Source organism: Arabidopsis lyrata, assembly GCF_000004255.2.
Source record: "Arabidopsis lyrata subsp. lyrata unplaced genomic scaffold ARALYscaffold_6, whole genome shotgun sequence".
NCBI lineage: Eukaryota > Viridiplantae > Streptophyta > Magnoliopsida > Brassicales > Brassicaceae > Arabidopsis > Arabidopsis lyrata.
This window is the reverse complement of record NW_003302550.1, coordinates 23,095,802-23,107,926: the sequence shown is the minus strand read 5'-3', so window position 1 is coordinate 23,107,926 and position 12,125 is coordinate 23,095,802. Positions and strand designations below refer to the sequence as shown.

At 38.4% G+C, this 12,125-nt stretch overlaps 5 protein-coding genes across 5 annotated transcripts; all 5 read right to left on the bottom strand.

Moving 5' to 3' along the window:
- Positions 1–242: 242 nt before the first annotated feature.
- LOC110227212 lies at positions 243–1,721 on the bottom strand. Its single transcript, XM_021020769.1, has one exon. It carries the CDS (start codon positions 1,506–1,508, stop codon positions 447–449), a length of 1,062 nt encoding a protein of 353 aa, XP_020876428.1. The 5' UTR covers positions 1,509–1,721; the 3' UTR covers positions 243–446.
- A 35-nt stretch (positions 1,722–1,756) lies between these two features.
- On the bottom strand, positions 1,757–4,291 carry LOC110227205 (protein ACCELERATED CELL DEATH 6-like). Its single transcript, XM_021020722.1, has 4 exons — positions 4,171–4,291; positions 3,234–4,093; positions 2,594–3,120; positions 1,757–2,518 (listed from the first exon to the last, which is right to left on the bottom strand). The coding sequence occupies exons 2-4, from the start codon at positions 4,084–4,086 to the stop codon at positions 1,778–1,780; spliced, it is 2,121 nt and encodes a 706-aa protein (XP_020876381.1). The 5' UTR covers positions 4,087–4,093; positions 4,171–4,291; the 3' UTR covers positions 1,757–1,777.
- Positions 4,292–7,620: 3,329 nt separating this feature from the next.
- Positions 7,621–8,614, bottom strand: LOC110227216 (protein ACCELERATED CELL DEATH 6-like). The gene is made up of 2 exons (XM_021020788.1): positions 8,416–8,614; positions 7,621–8,331 (listed from the first exon to the last, which is right to left on the bottom strand). Exons 1-2 carry the CDS (start codon positions 8,599–8,601, stop codon positions 7,639–7,641), a joined length of 879 nt encoding a protein of 292 aa, XP_020876447.1. The 5' UTR covers positions 8,602–8,614; the 3' UTR covers positions 7,621–7,638.
- Positions 8,615–9,011: 397 nt separating this feature from the next.
- LOC110227219 (protein ACCELERATED CELL DEATH 6-like) lies at positions 9,012–10,011 on the bottom strand. The gene is made up of 2 exons (XM_021020795.1): positions 9,929–10,011; positions 9,012–9,835 (listed from the first exon to the last, which is right to left on the bottom strand). The coding sequence occupies exon 2, from the start codon at positions 9,826–9,828 to the stop codon at positions 9,037–9,039; it is 792 nt and encodes a 263-aa protein (XP_020876454.1). The 5' UTR covers positions 9,829–9,835; positions 9,929–10,011; the 3' UTR covers positions 9,012–9,036.
- An 80-nt stretch (positions 10,012–10,091) lies between these two features.
- LOC9308841 (E3 ubiquitin-protein ligase RMA1) lies at positions 10,092–11,956 on the bottom strand. The gene is made up of 2 exons (XM_002872726.2): positions 11,751–11,956; positions 10,092–11,101 (listed from the first exon to the last, which is right to left on the bottom strand). The coding sequence occupies exon 2, from the start codon at positions 11,088–11,090 to the stop codon at positions 10,350–10,352; it is 741 nt and encodes a 246-aa protein (XP_002872772.1). The 5' UTR covers positions 11,091–11,101; positions 11,751–11,956; the 3' UTR covers positions 10,092–10,349.
- Positions 11,957–12,125: the final 169 nt, after the last annotated feature.

Genomic DNA, 12,125 nt, shown 5'->3' with positions numbered 1-12,125 from the left:
TTTCCAGAACTTGAAAACGCCATCAGATTGGAAGGCAACACAATCACTTCCACAATATAATACGGGATTGGCTTTTTCTCCAAAATTGCAGATGATAATTCCTCAAGAACATAGACAGATTCACCGTTACAGAGCAAATTCTTCTTTGTCACCATCATCTTGGCTTGAATCAAGTCTTGTTTCAAATTGCAACTATGCATCTCTAACTTCACTGCATTTAAGTTCACAGATTCTGGTTCTTCTTTCATCAGTACCTGCGATTGAAAATGGTCTAAGCAGTCTTCCACTGCTCCTTTGTTATCTGTATACAACTCGCTGCTCTCCATTATAATCCGATCAGACACAGATTGTTCTCCATGACCTGCATCAGTCTTCTTTTTTCTGAATTTGAACATCCAAGATTTGACCCTTTTTGTTTTCTTCTTTGTTCCCATTTTTTCTTTATGTCAAAACGACTTATTGATCTCTGGTGCTTCATGAACTTCTCCAACAACGACTAAGCTCACAAAATTCTTGATATAGACAATTTCAATTCCACCAAACAACTTTACCTTCCTTGTTGTTCGAGGCCTATCAATCCTACGATCACACAATTTTGGAAAGGAGAACACATGATTGCGCAGCCTCCATAGTCTCTTATTCTCTTGTTTATATTTAAACATCCAAGACTTCAAACCTTTTCTCCTTTTCTTCAATGTCAGTATGTCTTTAGCCTGAGACCTTTTACCAAACACTTGGTGTGCACAACAATTTTTGGTGTTACTTATCACATTATGACTCTTCTCAACATCACTGTGAACCTCAAATATCTTATGAATGTTCTTTTGAATCCATTCATGCTCCAGATTCTCATTCATCACCACATTGTCAATATTTTCAAACCGTAAATTGGCTTCCCTAAGTTCATTACTCCTCAAAATCTCAGAATTAGCAATTGATACCTGTGGAGTTGATTCTTCCTCCAATAATGCTCCATGTACTAAATTGTCTTCTAAGCCAATCGATTCCATCTCAACCTCAATTTCGTCTTCTTCGTTATCCTCCTCAGCTTTCAGTTCACTATCCCTCTTAAGTGGAAGGCTCCCAACGTTATCAATGTTGCTTCGAGGATGTGCATACTCATATAAACTTCCAATTGAGAAACATTGCTGAATCGTTTGAGGCTGAAACATTTGAACATTCACTCGAGTATCTATTTGTAAACCATCCAAATAAACTCTAACTAAGTCATCTTCTCTCAGATTCACTCTTGTGCTAAGCAACTCAAACTTTTTGTGATACTCAACAATACCGTTCATCTCTTTTAACTGCTTTAACTCAGCAATTGGATCATCTAAAACTCTCTTAAATCTGTTTGATGCTTCAATCATCTCTGAAAGAGTTCTATAAAACTTCTGATTTTGTTCCTTCACCAGCTCCTCCAACCGCGACATACGCGCCGCCATCGGATCTTCCACTTCCTCCTCTTTTCCTTTCGATTCACCATCCTGAGACCTTGTAAGCACCATTTTCCGAGAAACGACGCAGCTCTGATACCTTTGATACAGTAAAACTCACGATTCTGATAAACACAATAGATTCTGATAAACACAATTTCAAATCTCCGATTACTTAAATCCATAATACAAACGATCGATTCGACGTTCATGAAACACCAAATGATCAGCTAGCTCTCGAGATGAGAGAAACCTAGCCATACAAGTTTACCAAAGAATTCAAAGAAATCACAAATTATTCGATAATGAAAACGAGTGCTCATATAGTCTCTAACGGCCATCTACGATCTGCCAATCACCACCTGCCACGCGTTGATTAATTCCAGACTCTTCTTATTTGGCCACGAGCCAATCAACATGGGTAATACTATATCACAGACTTGTCCCCAGGCAGACTTGTCCCCAGAGGACTGATACCTTTCGTCATCGTCATCAACTTTACCTACTACATGAGAAACTAAATACTTGCTAACCGCAGCAGGAGGTCCAGGATAGTGTAGGACGAAGTGAGGGAAAAACATTGAAATAATCGCAACTATGAAGGGCAAAATTATAATACAAAAGACGACAATAAGCCATATAACATTCCCAGCTGCAATAACCATGGCGAAGAAGAATGCTATGCTCATGAGATATATAGACATACACACGAATGCCATGGCCACCCTTACGGTACTTTGATATAGTGCAGGATCACCTAATTGCGCCAATATGAGAGAAACTACAGCTACAAATGAGGTTTCCAGTGCTAAAATGTCATATAGCAGGAAAAGGAGGAGACGAGGGTTAGTTGCTAGATTTGCCATGCCCAAGTTCGGAGTAGAACTTTTAAAGCCACCTGGTAAAGTAAAACCAGCAGTAAACGTCACGGTGGCTATAAGAGCTGCCACTACTAGAAGAGCGTTGACGTAATCTTTGTTTCCGCCCCCCTTAGGCGTTATTGGTCTTGTTGGCGACATGGTATGCCTGCATCTAGGATCGTTTTGGCAGTGAGCTTCTACTAAGACCAGCAGTGTATACCTCTGCAAACCAAACTCAAGGGTCACAAGCTGTAAATAACCGATCCGGGAATAGAAAAAGAAGTAAATTAGACATACCTCTCGATAGATGTAGTGGGGTTTCAGTTTTGACTCGGCAATATCTAGAGCTGTCAAGCCCCTATTGTTCTGTATCAACAGGTTTTTTTTCCTTACAAGCTCACAAACAGCTCGAGGGCGCCACTTTATGGTGGCTAGATGTAGGGGTGTATTCCCATCCACATCTTGCTCAGAAGCTAGAAGGTTTGTTTGTTCATTTCTCGTCAAGTGGCGTAGAATTTCAAACTTCCCACTTTCAGCTGCAATGTGAAGAATGTTCTGACCTTTTTTGTTAAGCAAGTGCTTTGAGTATGGACAACGTTTTAAAATCTCTTTGACAACTTCAATATGACCTTTCTCTACTGCCACATGGATTGGAAATGATCCATCATCGTTGCATTCAAAGGCACTTGATGTTGATCGGTCTAACAGGTTGCATACTCCTTTATAATTTCCCATGGATGCTCCAAACGAAAGACAGGATTTTCCTTCTTCATCTCTCTCATGGACAAGAGTTGGATATTTATTAAGAATAATATCAAGGACATCTGCTCAAAAAAGTAGAAATATCAATTACCGTACATAACAAGATTCAGTTAATCATTCATGTTTAAACTTTACGATCCTGCGAATTGGAACAAAAAGAAAAAACAAACCAAACCTGTACTCATGGACTTCAAAGCTGTGTGTGCAAGATATTGTCTCCCTTCTAAGTTAAAACTTCTCCCTTCAGGACGATCATTTCTCAACATTGCTTTCACAAGGGACACATCCCCGGCTTCTACTGCCAAATACAAGGGAGATTTTCTGTCTTTACTGGCAAGAAACGAAGCTTGTTGGTTCGCCTTCACCAAACAGAAAGCAACCTCCCTACAGCGTCCTTTCAAGGCCAAGTTCAGAGCAGTATCTCCATTTATGTCCTTCAGAAGATATGGATTTAGTATCTCCCTATCTTCTTCAGCAAATCTAGCTGAAAAAAATGTTATCGACGCAACAAGAGCCTTAACAACAGCTAGACGTCCAGCACTAGCCGCTACATGAGATGGAAGCTGATCCTTCAAGTTTGGCTCCAATAAAAGGCATGGCCATTCAGATACAATGCTCTTCACTAGTTCTAGATGATTCCATGTAGCAGCAAGATGAAGAACAGAATCTGCTTGATCATTCTTGAGACATGCCAGTGGTGTTCCAAGGCTTCTCATTTTCTTCAGCCATTCTTCGTTCTCATCACTCAGTCTGCTAAGCATCTCCGCATTCATCACCACATATTCACCAGGGAGATCGAAAAGATCCGGACATTTGAGATTAATAAGGAACTCCGACACAGACTCAGTGTCTTCCATAGGCTGCGGTATGGCTTTTCCTCTAGCTTGAAGGAAACCTCGTGAACTGAGTGAGCGAAGACCGTTGTTTATCTTATTCATGGAGAAGTACCCTTGTCTCCTTTGGTCATGAGACGAATCAGTTGAACTCTGTGACTCAATTCTACTTAGACGAGCTTCAGAAAAATCCATCTCAAACCTAAAGTCATCCCACAAATTGTTTGAAACACCAAAAAAAAAGTAAACATACAAAGTCGAAGGGGTAGAGAGACTTACCAAGTGAAGGAAGAAGAAGATCAGAAATGCAGGAGGAGTCGCTAAAGCTTGATGAAAGAGAGACTCCATGTTCGTCCATTTTATAAAACAAAAGTCTTTGTTTATAAATGGACGCAGTGAATGAAGGTCTTTCTTTAATCCCAAGTAAACAAACCTAACTTGAGATCTTGTCGGCTAGGCTGTAATTAATGGTAATCTATTTCTTATTTTACGGAAAAAAAAAGTTCAAATTTGCTCTGAAAGTCAACTAAAACCTTCAACTTAATTATACGGAAAGCTATTTAACAAGTTGGCTGAATAAACATTTCGAAACAAAACATTTTAAGTCGTGAATCCAAGATCCGACTGTGCGCCGTTAATGATGGAAATTCTCATATTTTTATTCTCCACTGAAAGCTGATGACTTGACATCTAAATTTATATTTAAAACAATAATAAAGTTAATCTTTCAAACAGTGCAGGAGCAGAACGAAAATATTATAAGATTAAACTTTTCAGAAACAGAACGAAAGTCCTAATCTAATGCGACGTGAACCTGAAGTTCTATAACTCAAAACTGAGATATTACCACATGGAAATGGGCTAATGAGTTTATTTGAAATTGCATTGACCTATGTAAATCAGGCCTATCAACCTGACCTTTCATGTAAACAGCACCGGATCTCTCAGCCCCAAATCTATACAAACACATGTAAGTTAAGCAACTTCGATTTGTTTCTAACAGAAATCTGTCTATGTTTCCCTACATTTCAGAAACTGAACAATGGCACCAAGCTAGCGACAAGAAATCCTAAAACTCTTAGTCAGTCTCCATCAACCCAGATCCAACGGTCAACATGAAAATTTGATCAAGAAAAAGTAATGTTATGGTGGGAAATTAGACATACCTCTCAAAAGACGTTGGGTTTGGGATTTTGTTCGGCGATATCCAGAGCTCTCAAGCCGCTATTATTTTGCTGTCTAGCCACACCAAAAAACTGGCACCCTAAAGTTGTGAGTATGTTTACTTGGGACCATAGAGGTGACCTGAAAATAGCCAAAACTATAATGGTTTCACAGCTTTAGATGTTTCCGAGTAGAACATTAGAAGTTTCAACAGGTAATAAATATGACAAAGATGTTTCCCCAATATTACCTTGTATACAGAGATTGACTTGGATGGCTTTTATCAATGCTGGTGCACCAAGAGGTTCCAGTCCAGTTTCAGAAAGTCTTATATCATCCAAGCCAGATGGTGGAGAGTACAAAGATCAAGTCAATATTCTTCCGTTAATTGGTTGCAACTCTTGTAGCCACCATGACTTTTACTGCAGGATTCCAATGGCTCTGTTCCCAACTTGGGAATGGCCACTTTGGCTAAGAAAACAGATTTCCGAGTCTTTCTTGTATGTGACACATTGGCCATGTACTCCTCTATCATAACAATAGTATCTTTCTCTCAACTCAAAAGCCTTCAACATCGCACTTCCAGTTCTTGGCGCTTACATCAATGTCAACAGCGTTTATGGCTAATGTATCTTGCAGTAAGACACCTCCCTTTGCTTGGTTATGTCATTATGGTTATTGGTGACATCTTCTTGTTGGTTTTGATGCTGCTGCTTGTTCCTTATGTGTCTCCATATACCAATACCCAACTCTTTCTTCGACATATTTTTTGAGCACATAGCCAACATGAAGAAACGTTTTGACCCTGAGTTAATCATCTCTATTGTGTCTTAGTGATGTTTTAAGATCACCTTGAGAGCTGAGGTGCATCTAGGAACGCAGGCCGAGTGGATGGGGAAAGAACCATCTTCATTCTTAATGTAAGAAACATGTGTAGAACTTGCAAATCTGGTTAGCATATGCAATGGATGCTGCAAAGGCAAGTGGAATTTTTTCACCTTCATCCATCGAGCCTACCAAATCTGAATCACTCTCCAATACAGCTGTCAGTATATCAGCCTTCACAGTAAGAAAAAAAAAAACGAATACAAAGGATCTATAAGTTTCACTCCATAGTCACCCCCATCAGGCCATCACTGTTAGGAACTCTAAACAAAAATTCCAAGTATTATCTGCTCTGATCCAAGGCGTATTTAAAAACGAGCATATGAAACTGAAACAAGATGTCAAATATATAACAAGTACATAATCAAACAACTTCACGCAAATTAAAGGGGTTTTTAGTAAAGTATACACTTTTCTAAAAGTTATTTGAGAACTAGGTAGTTTTTTTAGAAATAGGAGGAATAAACACTTTTTTTTGCTTTTGTGAGATAGAGGATATGTGTAATAGAGTAAATGACAAAACAAGTGTCAAATACAATTCTACCCTTTGTGTTGTGAGAAAGAACTTTTGATGTGGGTTCAAACTTTTAGGAATAATAGATCAAATACTATTTTTTAAGAATAATTGATAAAAATTATTTTTTTCTTTTCTTTAATTTGTATATTTTTCCATCACTAATATTATAAATAACATTTTGTATACTAATGTTTGTACACCCGTTTGTACACTAATGTTTGTACATCCGTTTGTACACTAATGTTTGTACACTAATGTTTGTATACCCGTAATGTACACTAATGTTTGTACACCAGTTTGTATACTATTCAATTGAAGTAATGTTTGTACATTCATACGTAATGTACACTAATTTTTGTACACCGGTTTGTACACTAATCTTGTACACTATCGTTTTTTACATTAACACTTGACAAAAATAGTTCTCTCATTCTAGACGTGGTGTACAAAATATGTGAAGGTGTACGATGTTGTAGACGGTGCATAAGGTGGTGTATGGTGAGATCTACTATTTCATCGTTTCATGTACACCATTAATATCATGTACACCATACATCGTATTATATAGTTGTACACTATTATAGATTGTAGTTTGTACACTGTCATATCCAGTATATCACTTCTTACATCATATGAGTATCATACATTAATTTTTACATTATCGTCGTACACTACCGTTTGTACACTATCTTTACATTATCACGTACACTGTCGGGTTGAGATTAAATATAAAAATTGTTATGTATCCGCAAAATATAGCAAAATTAGACTTTTTAGATTCATAAAAAAAAATTAAAGATTAATGTTATTGTGGTAAATTTTTTTTATGAAGAATTTTTAACTAAACAAAGTGAAATTATTTAAGTCAAAGAAAAGAAAGAGAAAAAGAAAAACTTTTGACTAAGTCAATTATATCATTATGTGGGTACATAAAATAGATATGTCATTTACTAATATCTCTATTAGAGAGAAAGGTGTATGAAAGAGGAAAGAGAAAACTGTCTATTTTTCTAATTTTAAAAAAAAACTACCTACTTTACAAATTATTAGTGGAAAAAGTGTCTACTTTACAAATTTTCTCCAAATTAAACCACAACAGGGAAAGAAACTGAAACAAGATGTCAAATAGAACAAGTACTGAATCAAACAACTTCAATGTATATGAGAAAAAATGCTCTCTTCTAGCTAGTTTTTTTCTCTTGGATGAGATCCTTACCAGGAGACGCCTTTGCATTGCTGTCTTCATCAACAAGCAGAATAAAAAATACGAAATAGCCACCAAAGACAGCAGGAATGCCAGGTATTTGTAGAAAAACGTGAGGGCCAAGGACAAAGAGCATTAGAAAGAGGAAGATCGCAGATGTAACGTTGAGGAGGATAACAAGCCCCTTAACATGTGAAAATGCAACAAGAACACCACAATAGAATGCCACCGGCATGCAGAGAAGAGCGAAAAACAGTGATGGAAATGCCACAATTAAGGATCTATGAACGAGTGTTGGATCGCCCAACTGCGCCCAGATTAGAGTAGCTATCGTTACAATGGAGCTTTGCATTGCCAGAATGTTAAATACCATAAAAAAGACGATTTTTCGGTCACTGGCTAGAGTTGCCCTGCCCAGGTTCGAACCAGAGCTATTAAAGCCACCTGGTATTGTAAAACCAGCAGCAAATTTCACGGTTGCTACAAGAGCTGCCACCACTAGAAGAGTGCTGACGTAGTCTTTGCTTTTGTCACCAGCTGGTGGATCTGATCGTCTTGTTATCTTTTTCTCGATCAGGATCTCCAAAATAAGAGGGAGGTAAGGCGAGACAGAATTCATGGAAGAATCTTTTGATGGGAAGTAGAATAATAACACCATCAGTGTCACCCTCTGTACTCCAAACAAGAGCAAAAGGCCTCTAACTAGTCAGGAAGATACTTAAAATTCATAGTTAATGTGGGAAATCGGAGATACCTCCATGAAGATGTAGTTGGGTTGCTGATTTGACTCGGCAATATCCAGAGCTGTTAAACCACTATTGTTCCTTGTAAGTTTGCATTTTGGCTTGCAATCATTTAGAAGGTGAAAAATCGTACGAGGGCGGCAGTTTATGGCAGCCAGGTGCAAAGGTGCATTCCCATCCACATCTTGCTTCTCCATCAGCTCAGTTCTGGCAAAATGACACAAAAACGAATATGGAACTTTCCCACACTTTGATGCAATGTGAAGAATGTTTTGACTTTTTTTGTTAAGCAGGTATATTGAATTTGGACAACGCCTGCAAATCTCATTAACAACTTCAATATGACGTTTCTCTACAGCAATGTGGATCGGAAAGGATCCATCATTATTGCAGACGTAAACATTTTTTGTTGATCGGCGTAACAGGTAGCGTACTCCATTAAGAAACCCTATGGATGCTCCAAACAAAACACAAGTCCTTCCTTCTTCATCTAGCTCTTCATCGAGAGTTGGACATTCTTTAAGAATAACATCAAGGATATCTGCTCAAACAAGTGGGAATATATGAAATATTACCATACCTACGAAGATCTGTGTCAGTACTTTAAGTTAGAATCCCTTCCTTCAAGTCCATCATTTTTTTGTAGTTTTCAACATTGCTTTCACAAGTGATACCTTTCCAGCTTCTAAAGCCATATACAAGGGAGATATTCCATCTTTATTCGCAAGAAATGAAGCCCGTTGGTCTGTGTTCACCAGAAAAGTAGCTGTCTTCACATTGTTGTCTCTCAAGGCCAAGTGCAGAGGAGTATCTCCATTTACGTCCTTGCGAACATATGGATTCAGGCCTTCCCTCTCTTCATCAGACATTCTAGCTGTCACAAATGTTATAGTCGCAACAAGAACCTTAACAACAACTAGATGACCAGCACGGGCCGCCACATGAAGGGGAAGCTGATCCCTCGAATCTAGCTCTAGAAGAAGAGATGGGCATTTAGAGACTATGCTCTTCACTGTTTCAACTCGACCCCAAGCAGCAGCAAGGTGAAGAACAGAATATCCTCCATCGCTCTTTAGACATTCCATTGGCTTACCGTACCTTCTCAATACATCCAGCCATTCTTTCTCCCCCGCGCTTACCGCGCTAACAATCTCAGGACTCATAGGCACATATTCACTGGGGAGGACAAACAGATCAGACAATCTGATACTGGTAAAGAACTCTGGCACATTTTCGGTGTCTCCTGTTGGGGGTGTGGCTGCTTCTCCTTCGACTTGAAGGAAACCTAGTGCACGGAATACTCGTAAGATTCTGCGCGTTATCAGATTAATGGGGGAGTCGTATCTTTGTTTCGATTGGTCATGAGACACACCCGTTGACCTCTGTGTCTCAATTCCATCAAGACCTGCTTCAGAACTGTCCATCTCAATCCTAAAATCATCACACAAATAGTTTGAAACACATAGTTTTAAGTTCCCTGACCAAATGTCAACGATACCAAGAAGAGGGAGGAGAGACACTTACCAAAAGGGAGAAGGAGATGAGAAGTACAAGAGGAGTTGCTAAAGCTTGATGGAAGAGAGAGACTCTATTTTCAGATCAGAGTAAGTTCAAACAAGTCAATGCAGAAACATTCCTCTGTTTTAATCCGAAACAAACCTATGCACATTTACATACTCCAATATAATGCATTTGAAAAGCTCAGTTCTGATTGTTCTACCCATGGGCTGAATTAATACACACATGCAAATCAGGCCTATTGACATGGCCTTTCAACTAAATGGCTTGTATCTCTTAGACCAAAATATAGACAAGAATATAACCCAACACAAACTCCTGAACATAAGCAACTGTGATTTGTTTCCAACACAAATGTACATTTCATTGACTATGCTTCCTTACACTTGAAGAAAGTAAACAGTAGAACCAAGCTAGCTATGAGAACTTAAAACAAGAGAAGACACAGAACAACACAACACATGAAGAAGAAGAAGATTCTTCCCAGCGATTTATCTGCCTGCATTATCCGCCATCTCATCCTCGGCCCGCTTGTCCCTGCGAGATTGTAAGTGTCCGGATATGCAAACCTATCCATCACTCGTGTTCCAAACAATCTCGTAGCTACCATTTCTCCAACCATCACCATCACAGGATCCAAAACAGCAGAGTATGATAAACTGTTTGAACTCATCACCCCTGAGACAGGGTAGTAACCTTCCTGTGGGCTATTGAAATGAACCCGTTGTGATAACCGCAGATCCGTACTGGAATAAGGTGAATTCGGCATTTCAAACCGGTAAACCGGTCCTACAGGTCTTTTAGGCCCAATGTTTTTACCTTCTTCCTGAGTAGTACAACGGCCTCTGCCATACAAAGGAACCAATGTAGAATGAGACACTTTAGATTTACAAACGGGACACTGTCTATGTCTTTGGTATTCATCACTTGTTGAAAAACTCTGTACATCAAGCCATTTGTGAATACAAGGCCAGCAAAAGAGGTGACCACAGAGAGTCACAACGGGTTCTTGCACTGAGTCTAGGCAAATATTGCAGTCGAAATTCGAATCATCGCCGTCATCAGAAGAAACCGAGACAGAGATGGGTTCAGGTTTCTTGCTCTTGAAACAAAATGCACCTTCTCCATAGAGTACAGAAGCATCTTCAAGAGATTGATCTAAGGCCATTGGTCAAAATCCTGAAAAAAATGTTTTGTTTGGAAGCATTAGATCCAGATGAATGCAACAAGTTGTTTAAAAACATAGGTGTCAATAAGATTTACAAGTGAAGCACACAAAGATAACCTTTTTTTTTCAAGATGAGAATTAGGTTACTCAGAAACGTTTAAAGGATTAAAAAAAAAATCCAGAAAATCTAAACCCTTTCTCAAGCCGCCTAAAGAAGAACCCTAAAATTTGAAACTTTTGAAACCGAAAATTAAGAAAAACTCTCTGATTCAACACGAGCAGAGTTCAAATAAGAACTTGGTATTGAAAGTTAGAATCTTCCGAAAACTCGTAACCGATCATCAAAATATTCCCTTGATCATCGTCGGATCAAATTTAGCTAACGAAAACTCCAAATTCGAGAAATTTATCGCAACCCAGGAAAGAGAGAATGATTAGAGAAACAGAGAGACCACAAACTCATTACCTCCAGGAAAATTCAACACCAATTCAAATCTAAAGGGAAGGAGAAAAAAAAAAGACCGAGAAATTTCCGGCGAAGATAGATAGTCACAGATACATACACATTTATAAAAGTGGATATGTGTAAACAAACACGAAAGGCACGTATATAGGAACTATGAAAAGAGAGTCAAAAACGAGAGATTTAAAGATACGAACCAGACAATCGGCGGCGTTTGAGGGAAACCCTAAGCAACTGTGTCAATGGATGGTTTGAGCAGAAGATAGATAGAGAGATAGAGAAAGGAGAGTGTTTTACTTTCGACGAGAGAGAGAGAGAGAAGCGGAGAGGAAAATCTGGTTTTTTTGTAGCGGAGAGAGACAGTAATTCTAAAGAAGAAAGAGATTTCATTTATACAGATTTTATGATTTTATTTTATTATTGGCAAATATTATTATGCCTCGAATTTGAGAACGCAATGATATCTTCATGACGTGGCGATGTGAAAGATTCGTCAGATTTTTTTTGTATTTACTTATTTTAGATAACTTATCTCTTTTTATGTATATCTTTAACTTTCTACTTCCATAAAA